The sequence below is a fragment of the Pocillopora verrucosa genome, chromosome 3, assembly GCF_036669915.1.
Source record: "Pocillopora verrucosa isolate sample1 chromosome 3, ASM3666991v2, whole genome shotgun sequence".
Classification (NCBI taxonomy): domain Eukaryota; kingdom Metazoa; phylum Cnidaria; class Anthozoa; order Scleractinia; family Pocilloporidae; genus Pocillopora; species Pocillopora verrucosa.
In genome coordinates this window covers 5,118,042-5,141,914 of record NC_089314.1, presented here as the reverse complement: position 1 = coordinate 5,141,914, position 23,873 = coordinate 5,118,042, and the positions used below count along the sequence as shown (strand labels likewise).

General features: G+C 38.4%; 3 protein-coding genes across 3 annotated transcripts; 2 read left to right on the top strand and 1 right to left on the bottom strand.

Moving 5' to 3' along the window:
* Positions 1–108: 108 nt before the first annotated feature.
* LOC131796526 (uncharacterized) lies at positions 109–19,318 on the bottom strand. Its single transcript, XM_059114118.2, has 8 exons — positions 19,108–19,318; positions 8,737–8,924; positions 7,742–7,916; positions 5,080–5,472; positions 4,134–4,460; positions 1,960–2,181; positions 1,325–1,468; positions 109–821 (listed from the first exon to the last, which is right to left on the bottom strand). Exons 1-8 carry the CDS (start codon positions 19,154–19,156, stop codon positions 754–756), a joined length of 1,566 nt encoding a protein of 521 aa, XP_058970101.2. The 5' UTR covers positions 19,157–19,318; the 3' UTR covers positions 109–753.
* Positions 10,209–11,837, top strand: LOC131796528 (tripartite motif-containing protein 2). Its single transcript, XM_059114120.2, has 2 exons — positions 10,209–11,636; positions 11,671–11,837. The coding sequence occupies exon 1, from the start codon at positions 10,753–10,755 to the stop codon at positions 11,587–11,589; it is 837 nt and encodes a 278-aa protein (XP_058970103.1). The 5' UTR covers positions 10,209–10,752; the 3' UTR covers positions 11,590–11,636; positions 11,671–11,837.
* Positions 12,363–15,185, top strand: LOC131796527 (E3 ubiquitin-protein ligase TRIM71). Its single transcript, XM_059114119.2, has 2 exons — positions 12,363–13,682; positions 14,065–15,185. Exon 2 carries the CDS (start codon positions 14,138–14,140, stop codon positions 14,999–15,001), a length of 864 nt encoding a protein of 287 aa, XP_058970102.1. The 5' UTR covers positions 12,363–13,682; positions 14,065–14,137; the 3' UTR covers positions 15,002–15,185.
* Positions 19,319–23,873: the final 4,555 nt, after the last annotated feature.

Here is a 23,873-nt window from a genome sequence, read left to right as displayed (position 1 = left end):
GAATGTTTGTTAACTTTTTGGATGCAATAATGGTAAATGCATACATTATTTACAAGGAGAATTTCAAAATTATGAACATGTCTGGACCACAGAATCACACACAGCCACTTGAACACGACAAATTTTTATCTGGAGTCATCCACAAGCTGATTGGAAATTTTTCTTGCCGCCGTCCGCCTGGTCCAGCACCAGTACTGCCTTCCCCTCTTTTTCATGGGAGAGACCATGATTCTGTCAATGCTTCTCAAGTTCGGAATATGTCACCATTGTTGGATTGGTGTAAAAGGAGCGAAGCGAAATGAAACTGGCTTTGGATGCAGAACTTGCATGAAGCATTTAGGTCGTTCTGGTTCCCATGGAGAATATCACCGACGAAATAATATCTTTTAAATATTGCTCAAACTATATTTTTCACAAACTTCTAAGATTTTGCTACTTCCCTCGCAAGTTTCTGGTTTTTCATGGCAACTTGTCAGAAAAAATTATCAAAAAAAATGCTTTGAATTATACGAATTTATTGAAGCAATTAGCATAATTTATGTAGAAAAATGCTTTACTATGGTCTATCCGATGAAGAATTTAATTGGCTTTAAAATGACATATGACAAGCCATATTTAGTCGCAATTTTGAATTTAGACGAATTTTTTATTAGATGACCTCAAATTCTCTATTTTTGCTCAATCAGTTCTGTAAGAGTAAGAGCTAAGAAAACATCCTAACTCAGCAAATCAGATAAAAACTTGACCAGCTCTTCACAGAATAATGGCCAGTGTTGTACACACAAGGTAAGCAAGGCTTTGCCACATTATTGGACGATATCCTATCAAAAAGAATGCAAATTCAGGTCATTTGTTAAACCCTAGGATATTTACTCCCATATCCTAGCCCTTTTTTTTTTAATAATTAGTTAAAGAGCGAAATAAACTTTGCGCTCGTTCTGCTGGAAATAGTATCAAAAGCCTAAGTAAGAGATCCTGGAACAACAGGACAATTCTTGCTCGAAATTTCGTCATAATATACATGAAAAAGAAAAACAGCCACTCGATCCAGTGTGAAACCAGCCTTTTTGTAGACTGGAAATGGTAGGGTATGCGTGCATTCGTGTTTACCGTCATCAAAGAAAACGTGGTCACTTTGTACAAGGCCAGAGAGGAGAAAAAAACGCAAAATGTGAAAGCGAGGTGGTCATCGTATGCAAGTTTTTTTAAAAAAGCACCTCTCAAGATAGTGTGACACCATTTGGCTTTTAAAGAGGATCCAAGCTCAAGTTAAAGCGACTTCATCGATAGATGTAAGGTACTTCATCGCAACTAAAAAGCTCACCTTGAAAAGCACTTGAGGTAACACTTGATGTCCATTCCGCTTTGAAACCCTTGGAAGCTACCAGGTCGTCCGAGTGGAACATGATGTATAGGGACTGGGACGAAGCCGTAACTGGCTTTGGAAGAGTCCTCCCACAATATTTCCCTGCGAAAAAACAGCGTATTGTTAGCTAAGCTCCAGCCATCTGGCGCGTTTGTTCCTGATTAGTCTGAAGCAGGCAATGAGAGTGTCCAAATTTTTTAATAGTTCGTATCACTGCAAAAAAATAGTTCGCCAATCTGAAAACCTTCCCCGAAACATCCTCAGAAAACGTGCCCTTTATTTGGTGCATAACGTTATCCTGCGTCATGCTTAATATTATGAAATTTGGCTCTTTTTGGCCACAGTATATTACTGTAATTATCATTACACAGTTTCTCGTTTATGTAACATAGGATATGTATTTTTTATCTTACGATTTATTGAAGACTTCAAAGACTTCAAGAAATGACTGTGCGTTACGCGAAATGAAAAGATGTTTAGTCTTTCGTGACAAGATCTTTCGTGTTTTGACGGCCGTTTGCTGTATTGGTGCCCTAAGTTGGATTAGGTTTGGTCAGGTTGAGGTGAGAAATTATGTGTTATTCTTTTTTTACCAATCAAAGGGTATGTTTCGTCTTTTCCATCCCGAATGACAACATAGTCTGCAGTACAGTCGATGCTCTCCTCCAGATCAAACGCTGTAAACTTGAACTCGAGATCTTTATGTTCAGCGTCAAGTGAAATAGTCCATGCGCAGTTCAGTTTGTTAGGATACACGGTGTCATGGTACGGCGTTACGATTTCACCTTCGCTTTCTGTTATATGTTGAACACAGTCTGCACATGTAAAGAAAAAAGCGGTATAACTAGCTAAAAATTATCAAACATTCTGGCGAAAGCCAAGAACTGCACAATGATATTATTCCAACAATTTCAAACCATTCAGGAAAAGATCTTGGACAATTTTGTTCTTTTGCAGTTCCGTTAATCATTTCTTGATGTTACGTTGACATGAAGTTTCTTCGCTACATATGGAAGAAAAGTTATGAAAGCTTAAATGCAAAGCTACGTTATTTCTGGGAAAGTACATATTTGTTTTCCACTGCCCACGGATGACAGATAGTTTCCCCAGGCGAAAAGATAACAAACCCCGCTAAGTATTTAACTCCCGACAAGAAAAATAACGGGACTTGCCCCCGAACAAAGACGACTCGCTTCTTTTTGGTCTACCTAAATATCAACTTGATCGTTTACAGAAAGTTCAGAACGCCGTAGCTAGGGTGATATTTCAGATTACGAAATTTGACCACATCACACCGGCTCTCATCGACCTACAATAGCCTCCTGTATAGTTCAGAGTTCAATTTCAATTGCTTCTTTTTGTTTTTTTAGGTCGCTAAACAACCTAATACCTTTTATCTCTTAAGCCTGCCTTTAACTATGCTCTTCGCTCGTGTACACAATCTCTTCTGTTCGTTTCACGCGTCAATTACTCTAAACTTCGGGATCGCGCTTTTGCTCGTGTTGCTCCTGCCTTATAGAACTCGTTGCCGTTACCAATAAGATCCTTTAGCAGCCTGGTTACATTTCATAAACAGCTTACAACATTTCTTTTTAGGAAAGCGTTCAGCACTAGTTTATAATCCTTACTGTAATGTAAGGCGCGTTTGAATATGTAAATAGTTTTAGCGCCACATAAATGTCTATTTTTACTTTATCAAATTGGTACTTCTTTCACCTGAAGCTGTAGGTTTTCAGACAAAATTACATATATTTACTTAGAAACAAAAGTGAAACTAATTGCTCTTTTCCCTACAGGTCGTAAGATCTCTCACTTGTGCGCTGACTGAAAAACATTCGTAGGAGTTAACACTTATGTAAGTCACTCAACGGCTTGAAGATGCACGCTCTGGCTACAGAGGACCCTCAAATGTATCCTACAGCCAGATACTGTGCTTAGTATATACCTGGCACGTGAATAGTGCTTTACGCGCGCGTTGATTGGCTAGTTCTGAAGTGATTGGCAAGTACTATTCACCTTCGAGCAGCCGAAGAGACAAAATTGTTTGTCAATAGTTTTATTTCTGACCATCTCTCGGTATATTGACAGAAATAAACTACAATGTCTTGGTTTCTGTACAGTATAACTAAAACAAATATTCACCTCAAAGCCATTGAAAGTGGTAAATATCCATTACTTTTCACCTCCACGTCGGTGAATAATTTTGATTATTTACCGCTAAATGACAAACTTTGAGTCTCAAGCCCCAAGGAAGTTCATTGATTAAAATTTTTGTACAAATTCCGAAGTAAATTAAGTAATTGAAACCAAAAATATGTTGTAATACTAATATTAAATGATTATTCAAGGTTCGTTAAAATGTTGAGTAAAGGGAAGGCAAAACAGAAAAGCAAGGAAATAATCTGTTATCCGAGCAGAGGTGGCTTGTAGTAGACATTAACCGAGCCTGTTAATAATGTTTATAATAATGTTCAACTATGGTTGGAATAGTTACTAATTATTTACCGAAGTGGAGGTGAATGGTAATTATCTTGGTACTTGCAATTCACTTCCGAACTAGCCAATCAGCGCGCGACAAGCACTATTCACTTGTGTTGTACATACTAACAAAGGAAATTTGGTATTTGAGTAGCCAATCAGAGCACACCTTCAACGCTATCCATTGATATAGTATAATTGTACTAAAGGCCGAAGCCTCAGCCAAATATTTGACAGGGCTTAAAATGTTAATTATATATCATACATCATGATGTCAAGTAAAACTTACCAGCCTTTTTCATTTCGCACTTTTCATTTGTCATGTTGGAGACCAGTTTAGCCACGCTGTTTGTTGTTCGCGCCAAAAACATCATCATCTCTGGGGTCACGTGACTCATGTCGTCACAGGCGTTGTGATAACATTTTTTCATGAATCCTCGGAAATCCGCAGAGTCTGTGACAAAGATCGCTGGTAACGTTGGCTTCGCATTCCAGAAATAATAATGGTCGGAACGAAAGAAATCCCCCATACCTTGCCTAATTTTTTCGGGCCAAGTGTCCGGTCGACCAGATGGAAACAAGTTGGGTATAGGCATGGCAATTGTTAGGAAGTTTTCTAGAAAATGAAGGAAAACATATTTTCTTGAAACTTAATACGAAATTAAGATTGAAACAACAATCCAATATACATATTTCATCCTGCAATGTCCTTTTATCAAGGTTCGGCAATGTGGCACACCTTAAAATCCTGCGAGGGTCCCATTTTGAAGATCTGTGATTTTTTTGAGACTTTGTTTGGCGGAGAAACATTTTTTGTTGCGGGTCGATATGTTTAAAAATTGATTACACAGCATTAGATCAGATCAAGAAGGAAAGAAACGCCGGGAAGACTTTCAAATTTACTAACTTGTCTATTAATAAAGAGGGCAACACCGACCTCATTTCTAGGGTCCTCTCTCTTCCCCCCCAGAGAGAAGAGGAGAGGGCACCCTAGGAACGAGGTTGAGGGGACACACAATAATCACAATAAATGATACGTAAATGGATTTGGACTGAAGATAATACATTTTCCGGTGATTCATTTGCACATCAAGGAAAATCCACAAGTCCTGCCGAAAAATTAAAACAATGCAAAATTTTTATGCTCCTTGGTGCTCTCTTAAGAGTGTAAGCAATTTGGCTTCACCAAAGCAAAAGATATCGAGCGATAGTAACAAAGCACTACAAGAACACACCGTCTTCCTTGAAAGCATTTGTTATTCCATCGATGAGTCTTCTGTCATATGTTGACCGACCAATTAAAGCCAAGAAGTCACCCGTGAACCCATTTTGTGATATTTTGTTGTATGTCTCTGTAAAATACGGCTTCAAACCACTAGGAAACACTTGAGAATTTGGTGTGGTGTTGTAGTTAAGAATGGTTTCCAAAACAATGGCTCCCTGGAAACCAACTCCATTGTTGTTGAGATACTGACTGAAATTCTGTACGAAATAATAGCTGCCACAACTTCCACCACTACAAGGGCAGTTTCCTGACTTTGAGCAGCTGGTGTTGACGGTAGGTTGACGTTCTTCCAGATCGAAAGCCACGAACAAAAGCGTGTAATCTCGTGAACATTTCTGTTTGTCTAAAGAAAGGAGTTTCACAATTACGATATTAATCATAACATTAACTTACCACTCCTCCAACAAGGTTTTTACAGGACCATTATAAACAAATTTAAACAAATATTGTAGGGCCTGTTTACATGGAGGTGGGGGAACCCAGGTAGATGAGGTTACCCGCCTAGCCGTGGTCGAAAAATAAAACGCGTTTACATGCAATCTTACTACCCCGGGGTGCTGGGGTGAGGTTTCTTGAGGTTGTTGTTGCGCTTGCAATTAAAGAGTTTGTGCAGAGGCGTCCCAAGCTCACATCTCGAAAAAGACGAAAGATTAATTCTCGGACACATACGTATTTATTCATGAAAGCATCACGCGTGTTAGAGGTGTTTGGTTTCGCGAAAAACCGTTGACTTAATACGTTATACGGAATAGTTTGGGAAACCAAATATGGTCGATTTACGACGCTAAACATTCCGAAATGTGAACATTTTACACTCCTTGCGTGTCCGTTACTGTTTCTGGTGATTTCTGCTATGAGACGGATAGGAAATGTACAAAGTTTTAAAACATATATGTTTCGCTTTTGAGCTTTTTGCCATGAACTGCGACCCCGCCTAGGCGGGTTATCCCACCTTGACACGTTTACATGGCAAACTGTCACCCCGGCTGGCAGGGTTACCCTAACTGGCAGACCGGGCAACCCGCCTAGGCGGGTCACCCCACCTATCATGTAAACGTGATCAAAATAAAATAAGAAGTTGTATGGACAGCCATTACCCCACCTAGGCGGGTTACCTCACCTACCTGGGGTCCCCCACCTCCATGTAAACAGGCCCTAAATAAACAAAATGTTTAAAAGCCCCAATTGGCTGGAGGCAGAACAGTTGAATACTTAAACAGTGTAGCCGAGGTGTTGAATTTGGCGCAACAGCGAACAAATCCATGCAGTGGATGTGGTGGGCTTTGAACTGGAACCACCAGATTATAAATTCAGCGCCCTGACTACTCGGCCACACCGCCTCCTCATCAATTATATCGATTTTTTTTTGTTTTTATGCAAGATCTTCATCGCCCGCCATGATGGGGTATTATATATAAGTATGTAAATTTACGAGCCCTCTATCACAAATGCTGCAATGTAATAAGCTTCGTCTCTCACTATTTATTTAATAATTGGATTGTGATCTGAAGATTTCTATTGTGTCATAACTTATGAGGGCGAAGCGCATACTAAAAACATAACAATCAGACAGGCTCATGTTTTTATCTCATTTTGATAACAACCAGATAACATTGGGCGACTTCTTTACTCACTATTTATCATGGAATTGATGCAAACAGTGTCCCCAGAGTGAAGCTCAATAAAAACTGTGGGCCTCAAATATTTTTACAATGCGCGGGAAATTGTTTTCAAACGAATGGGACGAACAAACAAATATGTCCCTAATTTTGAAACTTAATTTTAAACGAACGATTTCATCGCAATGGACGTACCGTTTCAAAATTGGGTAGTATCACAAAATTGAGTAATATCACTCGAGGCTCATCCTCGGATAGTTTGGGTATATTTGATCACGTGGTGATTTTGGATCAATCGCACGCGAGCAAAACTATTTGATGGATTATAATTCATTTTGCCGACTCTGTTGATAAAACCAAATTGTCTTGTATAACACCTACCGGTGCAACACCACAGTTTCTTTAGAAAAACTCACTTAGCACTCAATTGAACTCATATTATTTAAAATGAGCGCTAGTCTTACGTCTTTTCAATCTCATGCCCCATTCACACCAAAGCTTAAACATGTTTAAAAGTTGTTTTGTTAAACACAGTTTAATTTTTTTTTTCTTCATAGAAACTATTTAACCGAATATTTTTGACTTGAATGTAGCACATTGGAAATGCAAGTTAGCAAGTACTTGAATCCAATGGAAAATCAAGTTTTTCAGTTCTCTGTTTATAATTTTCATTCAATGAAAACCAGCTTAACAAAACATGTTTTGCTGGTGTGAATGGGGTATCAGTTTGTGTTTCTAATCGGGTTCTGTTCCAATCCACTGTTCGTCAGTACCCACTTAAAAGGGGGTTTAATTTCCAAAATAAGCAATAAAGTCGGATGATGCCCAAAAGAATATGGCTCCTGAGCTGTATTGGTCGGGAAACGATATTTATTCTTAAACGATTTCTATATATGAACCCGAAGCAGTGGAAGGATTAACTCTTAAATGGGCGAATAGCTGATTCCGCTCCTTATAGCCCATGGACATTATCGTACATAACTAATATCACACCTGAACTAGTGTATAGCTCTAAAGCTTGTAGCAAGGCAGTCATCCCCGATCCGTTATCATCCACACCGGAAGTGGTCTGGACTGTGTCATAGTGAGAACCAATGAGAACGATTTTGTCGTCACGTGTTCCAGAATAGCGACCAGGCAGCCGACCAACGACGTTTATCCCTGGGAACTAGAAAAGGCAGACGTGTTTGGTTGAGCAGAAAAAAATTCCCCTAAGCAGACTTTCAAGGCCCTACACCTCTCGCAGGTAGGTGGAAATTTTGTGCGTCGTGAATAAAGGGGAAACTAGCGAGAAGTCTCAATTACTGAAGGAAAGTAGACCATCTCCTGGCGAGTTCAATAAAAATTGTACGTTTTTTTAACGAGTTTGCTTGGTGCAAAGTCTGCTCAGATTCGAAGTTTTTAAGTCGAAGGTTAAATATTGTGTATACATAAAAACATTAAAAGGTGCGTTAGTTCAGCGAAGGCGGGACTGTCTTAATTATAACCAAGCTAGGTACAAAAAATTTTTCCTTGCATTAACAGACCTTAAATTTTAGTCGTGCAACAAGAGGTATCGTTAACCATGAGATTGACTGTGTAATATCTAATATATCGAAAGCATTCAATCAATATACAGTAGCGTGTGAAGTTGAGATAATAAACGCAATATCTTCAGGGGATATTGCATTAATAATGCCAAGTTTAAAGTCTACTAAACCCTTCTTCCGTGTAGTGTTCTCAAACTTTTGCAACTCAAGGGGAAGTGTCTTCTTTTGCGAATTGTTTTAAAAATGTATAAAATAACAATTATTGAATTCGGTTTTCGTATGATATCATAAATTATCAAACCTCGCGTCTGCCAAAGCCGAACTCGGCTTGATAATTCATGACACCATGCTCAACCTCATCCAATAATTGCTTATCATCAATACGTTTCTTAAGGACACTTTTATAACACTCCCTCAAGTTTCCATTTGTCAAATCCCTGTTCAAAATAAGTCATTCACCTTGTCGTTATTGCTCTGAAATTCTTCAGTCCACGTTTGCAGTCCATGATCCCTAAAAGTTGTCACGATGTAGTCACGTGCTATTTGTTTCGCAGCTGGGTCGATGTAGACATTTCTTGTACTGTTAAAATTGTTCAGTATCGCGCGTAGAGACTGGGTCATAGTCAGGGAATCTGCCGTGATCCATACTGCAAAATAAAACGAATAAAACCCGAAAAGAAATGTTAAAAAATCGTGAATTATCCGGTGGATCTTGTCGGCTGTTAACGGTTACCGTCAAAACGGAATATTTCAAACCGTCAACCATGCATAAATTTAGCATAAAGTGAAATGTCTGTCTTCCTTTCCGGCGTAAGGTTTGATCATGAAAACTCCTCCAACTCTTCATATTCACTGATAGTGTGTCTCCTCTTTACCCATAAATAACCCTTTACACCCTAACATTAGTCATTACTGTTTTCTGTACATTTCCTAGGGTGCTGACAAGGAGAATTTGACCAACAATCAAGGAATTTTTTAGTTGGTGATCGTTTCTGATGATGTTAATGTGTGATCCAGGGCCGGGGTAATATTGTGATGAGAAATTAGATGCTAGTCACTCTTTGGAGTCGAAGAGTTGAACAGACTCTGTGAATATCCTTATCTGATATATTCTGATGAATTGCCTGTTTTTGTTTTGTTGTTAGTTATGTCCCTGTTTTATCATCATCCTCTCGAACTGTTTGCATTTTGTATCGCGCAAAATTTCGAAAACAACTCATCGACCCCACTGCAAACATTAAGATATGTTAAATTTCAATTGCGTGATGATCCCCGACTACGAAAAAAAGGAAGAGGGCAACATCAGATCAAAATGCGGTAAAGGATAAAAACAGTATGGGTTGAGAGGATTTAAGAACGGAACAAACGATGACGTCATATAGGGGGAGGCGGCCAGGGAACGTGAAGGCATCTAAGGAACTTTTAACTCTACTTAGAGGAGGTTGGGGACATTTCAAATCAAATATTTGTGATTTATAAAGATTTTTGGCTTAACGATAAGAGGAGTGTGGACAAACACTGCGTTGGTTGATACACTGTTGCGTGTCTAGGTGTATCGAATCATTTTCAGGAAGTCAAGAGAGGGAAAAATTCACAAAGTTTATCAGTCGTTCTGGCAGTGACTGTCATTATTTCCATTAACAGTGAGAACGACTTCCGCTTCATCTCGACTCCAACAATCCATTACCTTTTGACTCCAGTTTCCCTTATTTATTTTTTCTACTGCTAAGTAACAACCCACCTCGTCCCTGCTTTTTTTTAACCTTTCTTTTCTTACTTAACTTGAATTTCAACGCTTTTTTCAGATTTCAACGCTCTAACGGTGTTTTAATCATTATTGAGGGACAAAAATAATGAATATTATATATTCAATGACAGTTTTATTCTAGAGCTGCCGATTATTTTCATGTCTGGAATCAATTCACTTTTGATGTCCTCATCTAAAAATATTCGCAAAGGAAATAGAAGTTTGACGAATAATTATTGCTTACTAGATGGCGGACGTCAATGAAGCATACATATATGTTCCCACTTCAACAACGCACGATCTACAATATTCGTTGAAAGTGATAACGAAAACGTACCTGGCCCCTGACTATTGTAGGAATATGACAGCTGATCGAAAAAGAAAGCTTAAAGAGTTTAATTTGCATTTCTCTGATCAAAAAGCCTGAAGAAGTATGCATTGTCTTCAACAGGAAATTTAGCTTCGAAATGGTAGGTAGTTTAGCGAGTAGAATATTGGACTTGTGGTTTTTCGATGGACAAGATTACCGATTTGCTAAAAGGAAAGGAAGTGACAGAATTGTAATCCTTTTATGGAAATGATATCGTCAATAACTCTTGTTAGAATTCTGTCAGATTTAATCCTGGTGTGGCAACTGATCCTAAGCATCGACACCAACTTCACTTCCTGTGCGCAAGCCATAGCAGCGGACCTTCAATAACGACATGAAGTAAAGAGAGGCCGTAAAAATGATACACGTAAAACCTCCTCCAATAACACCAAGAGCTTCGTACACTTTACGGTGGTTGGAAGCCGAAGGCCACGATGTTAATTTATCAGGAATTGCGGTTAACTCCAAAGGAGACATCGCCGTGTCTGACCAGGGATGTGATCGTCTCATCATTTTGAACAAAGATGGAATATTTAAAGAAACGATCGGTAGTAGAGGGAAAGGAAAAGACAATGTGACGTTACCTGATGGAATAGCGTACAACAAAAGCGACCATTTGCTGGTTTCTGATTATGGAAACCATCGTATTCAACTGTACGATTGTAGAGCTGGTAAATTTTGTTTTTCATTCGGATCTGGTGGATCGGCTGATGGGCAACTTTACTTTCCCTGTGGTTTGTCCATAGACGAACATGACAATATCATTGTTAGCGACTGGGGTAACAAGCGAGTCCAAGTTTTTGACGAACGCGGAAATTTCAAGCTAAGGTTTTCAGGTCAGGCCACTGAGTCTCCCGAGCCAAGCGAACCGCAACATTGCATAGCCTTGAAAAACCTATATTTTATGACGGATGGGTGTGCAAACTGCGTGCAAGTATTTGATGAAAGAGGAACATTTCTGCACAATATAGGCTGTATGAATTCTCCTCAAGGGATTGCCGTTATTGAAAGCGAAATTTTGTGCGTTTGTGATTCGAATAATAACTGCCTGCAGTTGTATTACCCTGATGGCGCTTTTGTTTCTAGTGTCTCCAATTTAACCTGGCCAATGTACCTGGCAAAGGGATCAAATAGAGAGATTTTTGTGAGTGAGAGGGGAAGTTGCCAAATAACTGTCCTAAATTGTCCATTTTAAGGAGAATTACATGACAACAATTCAAGTTCTTGTTGATGATGTTTTAGGTCATTGAACAATGACTTTAAATGAAAACAGTAGATTTTTATCGAGAGAATATCAACTGGTTGATATTCTTTAGTTTTTATATAAGAGTTTCGCCTATACCAAGTAGGTTAAAATAATTTTATTAGCAACTGGCGTGGAGAATTTGAAGCGCATGGCAAATAGCAAACTGAAAAAAAATGAATGAAAATTTTCTTGTTTCAAAGATGGAAGCCTCTTAATTGATTGTTTGATGATTTTGGCGCGCATCGATCATTGCATGAATACCGTGTCATGTCATCCCTAGTCCAGCTCGCGTATCCTTTCCCAACTAGGCGAAGGATAATCTTCCATCATTTTTATCCCCTTCGTGCGGTTTGAAAACATCATGTCTGTAGCAACAATTACAAAGTTTTAGTAAAATGGTTTCCATACGTCATTTCCGTGCATTTGAAAAATGTCGGTTTAATTGCAAAGATTTCACGAGCTAATATTTTAAGTTAACTGTGATTGCAACAGTATTAGCTGCATTTAACAGACTGAATAATGTATTCAGTTGGATTTACAAATTGTAACCGTTGCAAACTGCAAATCTATTGATTTATGAAAAAGTTCACTTCGTGCCTAAAATTCAAAGGAAAAACATTTAAATTGAAAATGCCATGTTTGATTAATCACATGGCCCATTAATTCATTTTTATTCTGAACGAAATTTATTTCAACAATGACTAATCCATTCATCCTAAGAGCGCACTTAAATCTCCGATATGTGGGGCGGGGAGTGTGTGTAGGAGAGTAGGAATTCGCCAGTCTGCGATATTTTTTATCAGGCTCTATTTTTGTTATCTTTGTTACCGTATTCCTTTAAAACTTCCGGCAAAGGAAAGGAAAGTTTTCCTCCTTCGCGATAGCTATCTCCCGCTTGTCATTCATTTCTTTTGGTCCGCTTTCGCCTCATGCTTAGCCCTCTTCCAATCTCGTTTCTTCCCTTTGGATTTAAACGGAGCAAAATATGTCTGCAACGCAGGCGAGAAGTCCGGCAATGCTATCCATAATCCGAACTTTTAAACAGCCAGCGTCCGGCATCCGAGCGAAAATTTTCAGCCAAATTGCAATTTGCGGTATCTTTTAAAATTTTAAGTTTGATAATCATTTTTTAGGTATTCGCAGAGTTTTTTAAATGCCAGATCTGCCGAACCGAAACCGAATCACTCCGCACCAAGATAAGACTTTTAATCTCTTTGGGAAATTTTTTATTTTACAAGAATGGAATAAAACTTTGATTTTCAAGATCTGAGCTCAGCACTCCAATCGGCAATCGCTTAGAGCACCATGCAAAAGAGAAAAAAATTGCGAACAAATTTGCCTCAAAGATCGGTAATTTAGTGACTTGAGATCAAAGTTATTTGGTAAATATTTTCACCCAATGAAACTAATATCCTTTCGTCGTGTTTTGTAAATGTTTTCCTATCTTCTTTGATAGATTTACTGAATTTCAAAATCTACATCGTCATGTAATACAAAATAAGCTGTCCGTAACCTTTTTTCGGATGCCTAAACTTTCCATCTGGCGATCGTTTATAATTCCAGTAAAGACAAGAAAATATAAGAATCTATAGGGAGTTTATAATCGCTTGGTATAGACAAACCGTGAAGTTTGAGTTTGTCAACTCTCAAGCAACGTGACATTCATTCAAGTAAAATTTTCCCGGGAAACTATACGTCAGCGTTTTCCCACGCACTGAAATCGAATTTTATATGTATTGGTTAAGTTATCGAATGAGATGACGATGAACATTGGTCATTGTAAGGAGATTCTAGAGCTGACGTTTCGAGCGTTATTAGAAACTTGCCATCTTTTGCATAGGCTGATTAGTAATCACATTACCTTTCACCAGTTTCAAAGCATCCCACGCGGATTGCGCGGGATACAATTTCCCTAAAGTGCCACAAACGCGCGTGTTTGCCTCTCGCACCTCAAATTCCCGCTCACATAACGTGCAAGTATTCAGCCGAACGCGCCGCTTTTACTCATGCAAGCCCACATATTGTATATGGTAGATAAAAAGGTGAGATTATTCGCGTTGTCAGTCAGGACTTAGAAGCGTTTGCTTACTTAGTGGCCTATGCTCAATTAAGGTTTCAAATACATTTCGCACCACTGACAATCGAGATACTTCAGAAAAGTAAATTTGCATTTTGACAATAACAAACGTACAAAAGAACAAATTATTATCTGCAGAACGGAATAAAATCTAGGAATAAAGGAAAATTTTACGTTGGTTTCATCATCATTGTTATTTTGTCGAGAAAACCTTGACGATCGACGGCAAAAGCGATCGGGCAAATAAAAAAGGAAGTCAAGGAAATTGTATTTCGTTTCAATAAACAACATTTCGTCATGCAAATTTTTTCATTTGTTGATTATCATAATTGTCATCCTATCAGCAGCAAACAACTTCCTGTTGATGCAGTGGCGGCCCGTACTTACTACTAAGGTACATAAATACGAAAAGCTGTGGAAATGATACACGTAAAACCTCCTCCAATAACACAAAAAGCGTCCTACAATTTACGGTGGTTGGAAGCCGAAGGCCACGATGTTAATTTATCGGGAATTGCAGTTAACTCCAAAGGAGACATTGCCGTGTCCGACCAGGGATGTGATCGTCTCATCATTTTGAACGAAGATGGAACATTCAAAGAAACAATCGGTGGTAGTGGAACAGAAAATGGCAATTTGTCGTTACCTGATGGAATAGCGTACAACAAAAGCAACCATTTGTTAGTTTCTGATTATGGAAACCATCGTATTCAACTGTACGATTGTAGAGCTGGTAAATTTTGTTTTTCATTTGGATCTGGTGGGACAGCTGATGGGCAGTTTAACTTTCCCTGTGGTTTGTCCATAGACGAACATGACAATATAATTGTTAGCGACTGGGGCAACAAGCGAGTTCAAGTTTTCGACGAACGCGGAAATTTCAAGCTTAAATTTTCAAGTCACGCTATTTTGGAGAAGAAATCATGGGGATGTCGTGACTCGTCTGGCATAAGCGAACCCCAACACTGTGTAGCTTTTAAAAACTCATATTTCATGACGGATGGATGTGCAAACTGTGTAAAAGTATTCGATAAAAGTGGGACATTTATACATAATATTGGTTGCATGAATTCCCCTCAAGGGGTCGCAGTTACCGAAAGTGAAATTTTGTGTGTTTGCGATTCGAACAATAACAGTGTGCAGATGTATTATCTCGATGGTAAACTTATTTCTAATTTTCCCCACCTTAACTGGCCAATGTACCTTGCAGTAGGAGTAAATGGAGAAATTTTTGTGAGTGAGAGGGGAACTTGCCAAATTACCGTCTTAAAATTACCTTATTAAATATATAAAAATTTGAGACGATCACCAAGTCCATTTAGTTAATGGGCCTTCAAACCAGACAGATTTTGCATACATATCATATTTCAAACAATCCATTTAACGAAATACTTACAGCTGCTAACCGCCTTGAAATAATTCATACAATTTGTGAAATAAATGATTATCCGAAGACTTTCCTATTGTTCGCGAGTGTGTGTTTTTCATTTTTTCGTTTAACTGAGTGAAGACCCAACGCGAAAATGCCATGTCACGCAATATGTTAGCCTATTTAAGATACAAACAGCCTCTCCGCGAAACGAAAACCTGGGGACATCTTGCGGAGAGATTGCTTTCATTTCTTTCGGCAAGCATAAGGTGAGCAAGCGGACGGAAAAATCTGTTAGTGACAAAAGGCATATTTTTAAGGACATTTCCGTTATTTCTGAGATCAGAATAAATAGATATATGATGGCTAGAACACTGAAGGTTCCTAAATTGTTTCTTTTCTTTTTATTTAATTTCCTTTATTTTTATTTTGGCCACGAAATTTTTCTCCTGGCGACCATTTTGTGATTTCAGGTAAAAGTACGGCCGTGGAGTTTGACTTTTCAAAAACGTTAGTCAACCCGATATGGCCATTTGAAAGCAGCAACGTGAGATGTCATCTGTTTTAAATTTCCCCAGCCACCGACATTTAATATCGATAATCTCGATATCTTTTGGCTGAATGATGATTACATGGCCTTTCGCCAATTTTGATGCAAAAAAAAAAATAGCGTGTAAGGTTGCCTCTTACACTCCTCATCAAGGTGCAAATTTACAGCTAACCCTTCTAACTTTTCGTCATGTAACCCTACATGTTGTATACCTGAACCCCTTTCCTTGTCAGCCGGAACACAGCGTTACGCTTAATCAGTGGCTTTAGCACGATTCAGGTTTCATATGCATTTCCCACCACTGAAAATCGAGAAACTTCAGAAAAGTGAACTTGCATCTTAAACTGACAAGAGAAAAATATTTGTCTGCAGCTCGTAATTGAATTTGAAATCAAGGCAACTTTTACGTGTATTTCGTCGGCATTGTTATTTTATGTGGGAACCATAACGATCGAACGAAAACCGGTAAAATTTCCACATAGTCCCATCCTATTGTAAAACAAATCTGTTTTCCCAATGGCAATGTATTGTTTTTGTCATTGTTTTCTCTATCCAAGAACTGAATGCATAATGTAGTATGGGGCTGTGCGGAAATTTTACCCGAAAACCAATCAGGCAAATAGAAGAGAAGTTAAAGAAAATTGTTTTCTTTTTGATGAAATAAACATAAAATTTAACTTTAAACTGAAAGATGCGTCAATGTTTTCCACTCAAGTGAGTGAATTTGCATTTTGACTATCACACGCACAAATGAACAAATTACTATGCAAAATATGTCTAGCTCATTAACTAAGAGAATGGACTCGGACATCGCGGAAAATTTAATGTGTTTTTAAATAAGGCAACTTTAAGATTACTTTAGCAAGTTCCCTCTTACACACAAATTATCGTTTTCCACTGACAGCTGTTGCAGGTACACTGTACATTGGCCAGTTAAGGTGGGGAAAATTAAAATTAAGTTCACCGTCAGGATAATACAACTGCACACCGTTATTGATAGAATCGCAAACACACAAAATTTCACTTAAGGCAACCGCTCATGGAGGGCTCGTTTTACATGTTAGTTCCATACTTTGTTTTTACATCGCGCACTTTACAAAATTCTCACGTGGAAGCTCTTTGCTTATGGAAAGATCTTTGCCCATGGAAAAATCCAAAGCGAGAGAAAGTCTTGGGTAAAAAAAAAAACAAAAAAAAACAGACCCAAAGAAGAATGAAAGCGAACCATTCTGTCGAGAAAAGAAAATTCCTTTGTGAAAACGATTAGTACTGGCGGAGCTCCACGCTGGCGTCCAGATTTTGAACAAAGAAGTCGCTTTCAAACCAAACTTTACCATACATAATGTTAAAAATGAGGTTTCCTTTCCTTGGTGCAAGTACCAGCCTTGATACAAAAACATTTACAATCGCCTCGAATAGTAATTTTGAAAGCTGTCCGTCGATTCTTTCTGTCGATTCGCTGTCTTGCACCTCAGCACATTTTGCGTTTTTTCCATTTTTGCCGCAGGTCTTGCCTTTGCCTTCGGCAACTTTGCTCATCATTTTTTCGTCCTCCTCAACATTCCACTGAGCGATCGAAATAAAAAAAAAAAAGTGTCTGCAATGAGTTACTTTTCCAGGGAAATCTTGATCCATCGTCATTGACGCCAGGAGGTCCCGTTGTCCCAATGGTTTGCGGTTTCAGTTTGGGAGGAATACAACCACTTTGAGCGAATTTATAGGTTATATAGATTCCGCCGATTTAGGTCAAATTTCGCCAAAACATTCCAGGAATAATGACAAACGAGAAGGTGTCGGGAAATTTTGATATATGAAATATTTGCGGCCATTTAGTTCGTGCTGCGGCATCCGATTCCCAACAAATTTAATCGAAGAACCTTCCGTCGTTTCACGCCTTACCGGCTCCTGACACTTCCTTAAAAGAAAAGTCGCTTAAATTATGTTTTTATCGTAATCTGCAGTTATTAAGCTTTCTTCTGATGTATAGTTTGCTAGGATTTTAGTGAAACTAGCGCGCGTACGAATTTTTTCCAGAAGGATACCCTCGAAGGTGGGAAGTAACCTTAAGCTGCCCTTCAGCTGTCCCGCCAAATCCGATTAAAAAAAATTAAATAAGCGATTTTACTGAAGAATTATCTTCTTATAGTTCGCGTGCGTTCTTATTTCTGTCCAACTGAACAAAGACCCAGGACAAACATCCGTTGGTACCATGTCAGGCAAAGTATCATCCTACATTACGGTTCTATAGGCGTCGAGTCGACTGCTTCTCTGTACGCGAATTGAAGACCTAGGGACAACTGTGGTATTTAGACATCGAAGCTTGCAGAGAGATTTGTTCAGATTAAGTTTCAAGACAATTTGAAGTTTGTTCAAATTAAGTTTCAAGACAATTTGAAGATTCAAAATACATATAACGTATTAAAATGCGAAAGTTATACACCACAAATTTGATAAATAGGCCTGAAATGAAATTCTATCATGTTATTAATTATACGTTACCTAGCACGTGACTAAAATCTACCCAGGTGGAGATCCAAAATGACGGTGGCAGTCTTGGCTTAGGTATATTACTCAAAACTCGTTCCCGTTTGTCTCATTTGATAAAGAGGGAATCATTAATGCTTTCACTAAGACAGTATTGCCTTGATTTTCTAATATTTACAATGATAGACAGTAAATTTCACTTTTCACCCACATTTACCTCCAACCTTTTCTTTTGAACCAGAAACAGAAATGATATACGTTTAAAACACATGACATCATCTACCCTTGTCAAATGCAATAGCATGATCATTTCAATATTGTAATGCCTTCTTATCCCAACGTTACTTTGTTTCTTTGCTACATTAGTGAACACTGAATTACTGCTCGTACTCTAGATATGACAATCAACCACAAAATTCCCCAAACCAGATAACATTAAACATAATCCAAAAAAATCATGTGTCAATTCACGAGTTTGCTCACAGAGCACTTTGATTTTTTTTTAGGTGAAATTTTCGATGAGATCGTGAACAAAATATACGGATACAAGATGGAACATTGACGGTGCAGACGGCGATGTCCCGGAGAAATTCGATATTATTGTTTTCTCCCGTTCTTACAAGAGCAATACATCCTCCTCGTTGAATTTCAAAGCGCTCTAAACCAAAACGTCCATCTAAGGTTTAACATATGAAAAATCGTTCCTTACTGGACGCATACCACTGTTACGACGCAGATCATACTGTCTTGGAATTTCTATGTTGTTCTGGCTTAAATGAAAGCATGATTATATTTACAGCCGAAAAGGCCCAATTATTTCCTCACTTTAACAATACAGCTCTTTAATTGAATTTGAACACTGTTCTTCGTTAACTCACCGAGAAGTAATTTCGCTTAACCGAGAAGGTTCAATTTACGACTAACGACGTTGTTTTGCATGTGACTTCGCAGTCACCAGATCTTGACTTGGTTTTATATCGTACTTACCTGATAAGAAGCAAACTACCATGAAACTAGTTCTCCCGTGAAAATCCATGTCCACAGACACACGTTTCCTGAAGGTCAAACCCGTCAAATATCTAACGATTCTGTTGCGCAAGTTCAGGGAGTGCGTTTGGTAACGCAAGCTTTAATGACATCCCTCGTTGACGATCAACCAGTAATTTGATACAAACAAAAGATAAGCCGTCTTCAGAATTCAAAAGGGTGGACGTTTCGTCGGCCTTAATTCCGGGGCTCGAACTCTCCGACAACTGGCTACTGACGTAGCATTCTGTCTGCGGTGACTGGCACATAATCACCTTTTAGAGTACGTAATTAATACTCTAGCAAATCTTTATTTACATACTTTAATTGACGCAAATTGAGGAGCTTAAATTTCAAAATGAGGGAATTAGCACCATGAACTCAACGAAACAGAATTGTAGTCTTCAGAAACACATTTATCTTAACACTAAGAACAACGACAATACCAATTTTTTTTTTGTGGTAAGTCCATAAGTGGGTTGAATTTTTGCAAAACGCGACTGTCGAGGGAAGGAATCTTATCACTTTAGTAAAGGGTATGTGAAAGTAAAGTGCAGGAAATAGCAAGTCTTTGTTCCTTGGTTATTAACAGTGTCTGGGGTGTATTGTGATTGACAATAATTAGGGGCCAAAATACTGTAAAAGTTCAAAAGGTCGAAGCAAATAACGAGCCACTTTAATCTGAAATGACGTTCAAAGGCGCCAATTTCCCACCTTGGGTGTTAAGCTCACCAACACAGCAAAGTAGTAGGTTCTTCAGAGACCTATAACTTATTTGACTAATTTTGACTGTTTTTAGCTGTTAAAGGGCCTTCTCAATACTGTCGAAGTTGGGATTAACTGATATTTGTTTTGATATTTTATTATTTTGCTATTCGTCTCTACGACCTTGTAGTCGTCCCCGAACAGTATACGAAAATCAGAATTACTTTGAGTGCCACAGCAAGAGGGTCCAAACAAACGGCCCGTGAGGAACTTTACAAGTTGTGCATATTAGAAAGCAGAACTTTGAGTAAACAGACAAATAAATATGTATTTCACGTTTGGTTGACTTAATATTGAAGGAATTAATAATTATGAGTATTTATAGTTGCTATTTCACGCATCCTGCATATTTTAGGCGGACTAAGCTAATCCGGGTGTAATTTTTTACAGTAGGATCATTGTTCAGGTTATTATCACAGCTTTGTGGTTTTGGTTGATTTGATTTGACGGAACACGCTCTGACATAATTTACACATCAGTTTCGTAATACAGAATCTAAAAGCGCTCTAAAGGTAGTGTTCAAGTTCTCCCTGAACAAGTGTCAGATGCTGGTGTGAGAGAGATGCCGAAGGGGGCAAGTAGCTACGTGAAGCGAAACATATCGCTTTTAAATAGCTCTCAAATGCAACACTAGGAAAAAAAATTGATTAATATCAGTAAACAAGTACACAATATATAGTAACATCTGATGATTCACAGTGTTCATTTTCGAGTGTAATTAGTAGCATTGGCGTCTGAATGATGACCATGCATTTTTCCGGCGGTACTGGCCGTGAAATAGGTATTACCATTTTGTCTTGCTATGAGAGGAGAGGAATCCGTTCTTTTTTGTTTAGTGTCTTCAGTGTTGAGGTTTTTTGTATTTTGAAAATCGTCATTTATTGTTAAGTGAACAAAAAGAAATGGCCCAGTTTTTCTTTGCGTCTTTGTGGAACCAATGAATCAAGCGGAAATTAATAAGTGTTCAACCGATATTCTCTATTCTCTTTTTATGATAAAACCTGCATAAAATGTAGAAAAATGTGTTATTCCTCTTTCCCTGTACGGCCATATTCTATATTCTGTAAATTCTGAGTATAAAAAGAGGACACTATAAAGTGGTACTAGCATTCTACCTTTACTGCCTTCAAAGGTTTGACATTCCGGTATTTGCTCCTCACGTAATTATTGGGAACTTTTCAAATAACCGACAAGAAAATTGTCAACAAAAGACAGTTTGCAATAAGGGAGTTTAGCAGCTGGAAGACCTAAGAAGGAATTGGAGAATCAGTTATGCGTGAAATTATCTGTTTACCGTTCTACCGACTGGATCCTGTGATTGAATCGCAAAGCTAGCCAATACGAGTATGCATTTCTTCCCAACTAGTCGTTAGTTTGATGCGGTATCAGTCCGTCTAAAAATTCTAAGTCAATACAGTTTAGTTTTTGTAAAAAATCAAATAAAATGTGTGGTCATCCATCAGCTGCAGAGCAAAGGCCTCCTCAGAAGGTGAGCATCAACCGTGACTCCCGTTTTATGATTTTATTTATATCATGCTGATTTCCAGATGGTCAGAAACTAGGGAAACCTTTTCAAGGAACTCTACTGAACTGAGACATAACGCGTTAGCTAACTGCCGTGATTAAATGACCTAATGTTAATAGGATTTTCATTTAACTTCAGTTCATTGAATGATGTGTATGAAAGATTGTATGGCATCTCACGAACGTCCTAACTTCCATATCCGCAGTTTTCTGGAGGAGCCTGGGTAATCGAGCCTCCGTAACCACTAAGTTGATATAAGCAACAACTCATGTTCCTTTTCTGTCCTCACAATTATTATCATTTTTCAGGCGATAGGATATTAACCCTTTAACTGCCAAGATCTGATTGTCAATTCTCCCTTCTAGCTGCTACACATTTCCTTGTAAATAAGTTTTGAGAGTTTGGTTTTAGATCAAGATAACGCCATCCTGATAAGTATGAGTATTCTCATTACCTGTCGGCTGGATGATGTACGGATATCATTGGGAGAAGTTACAAGTAGATCACTTTTGGGAATTAAAGGTTAATCACCTAAATTAGCGTAACTTTGACGGATAGATCCTGTTAGATTGATAAGAAAACGACTCCGCTTTTCGAGGTCAGTTTTAAGAGATAAAAAAAGATTCAAGCCGTCGGTGGAAAGAAAAGACGAAAGATTTTTCACATCAAGCGAAGCTGTCGTACAAATGTGCATTACATTAACGAGTTTCTTGGCTTTTGACTGTTTCTGATAATTACGTATCACGAGTTGTGAGAGAACTAAGGCAAAGTACATGAACGCTTAAATACCGTAAATTCTCCAATTTCGGTTACTCAGCTCTAAATTAATGCTCCCCTTCCGTTGAGAAACAACAAACCACTGAATCACCTACTAAGAAATAAAAGCAAGAAGCGGCCACACGTGCAAGAAAATTGATTTTGAGGAAGTTCCTGTACATAATGTAGTAAAGGTAATTACATTATCTCAATGTAAACAGATTGCTATTTTAAAATGGAAAAATAAAACAATTATTAACTAAAAATGGCATTTGTCAAATTTAAATTAACATAACATCTGGTCTACATCGGATTCTCTAAAAAAGTAGACTTTGACCCAGACCAATAGTTGGTCTTATTGTTTTGTATTTCGCATACAATTATAGAAAGGAGCATGTTTTGACAAATCAATATAAACTATGTTTTAGAATCAACTTACAAGGGGAAAAGGTTATGTAAATAAATGTATTCGCTCAGACGAAGGGCTAACGCTCGAAACGTCAGCTTTGTGGCCAATTTACGTTTTCAACTTACATGGAAGGATCGAAGTTCTCCGAATTGCCAGAGTAAATGAAAAATTTGAAGCCAACGAGAGTTTATAAGGGGCCAGTCACTCTTATTGTCCGGAGACGGAGAGAATTTTGGGGGATCACGTGGTTTTCAGGGGTAATGAAGGGGATCAGTTGTCGCGAACAGAGTATTAACGGGGGGGGGGGGGAGACTATAGAAAATTGACTACCAACTAACTGCTAGTAAAGAAGGGGGGGTCGTAAAGCCTATAATGGAATGAGGAAAGTTTCATTGTGACACAGCCAAAATCCTTCACCCCCCTCCCTTTTCAGTTGAGATAGTCGATTAGTAAATAAACCCCTTCAGACGGCCAGTATGTCGGCGTTTTCCTGAAAAAACCAGATCAAGGATCACCGGATCAAGGATCAAGGACCAAAGATTAAGGATCAGTTTATTGTCGGTAGGCGAAAATTGACACTTCCACAAAGTGTTATGGCTTTTTCAGTATTTAGTATTTTCTCTTATTTTCGCTTTAGCATACGGGAGATCTTGACTGAGTCACGTAGATGAGCAATCAATCATGCCTATTAATTTATTTAATTTATTTGATTCATTTTGAACTGATCCTTGATCCTTGATCCGGTGATCTGGTGATCTGGTGATCTGGTGATCCTCGATCCAGTTTTTCCAGGAAACTGTATGTCGGCTGATAATGTCCGCTGCTGAAAGATTGTCCGAAAATTTGATAATTGGCCGAGAAGCGAAGCTTCGAGGGCAGATGTGAAATTTTGAGGACAATCTCTCAGCCAAGGACAATATCAGCCGACAAACAAGCGAGCCAGAAATAGTTTATTTATTTTAAGGCTCTACCATTAATTTTCATATCGCGCGTTGACAGCAAATTTTGTTAACTTTTATTTACTTTCCGCAACAGCATTTGAGATCAGCATTTTTAATGTCACTAACACTGGACCCTACTACATAAGTTCGTTCTTCTTCCGACATGTAAAGTGAAACAAAGATTAAAAGGTAAAACTATTTTGAGCTGGCTTTTTTCCACTGGCTTTATTTCTTTTGGACGAAAATAATCGAAGGACAGATATCAACCTAAATGGGGACTATTGCGTAATAACTGTCCTACGATTTTGCATCACGTGTCGAAAAGTAGTGA

What these genes read in the sequence shown, in the direction of transcription:
- LOC131796528 (XM_059114120.2), top strand. Translation starts at nt 10,753, where the DNA reads ATGATACACGTAAAACCTCCTCCAATAACACCAAGAGCTTCGTACACT.
- LOC131796527 (XM_059114119.2), top strand. Translation starts at nt 14,138, where the DNA reads ATGATACACGTAAAACCTCCTCCAATAACACAAAAAGCGTCCTACAAT.
- LOC131796526 (XM_059114118.2), bottom strand. Translation starts at nt 19,156, where the DNA reads ATGGATTTTCACGGGAGAACTAGTTTCATGGTAGTTTGCTTCTTATCA. An exon ending in TTCAGAGCAATAACGACAAG is followed by an intron (nt 7,917 to 8,736) that starts GTGAATGACTTA and finishes TGCCTTTTCTAG; the next exon opens with TTCCCAGGGATAAACGTCGT. An exon ending in CGAAACATACCCTTTGATTG is followed by an intron (nt 1,469 to 1,959) that starts GTAAAAAAAGAA and finishes GTTTTTTCGCAG; the next exon opens with GGAAATATTGTGGGAGGACT.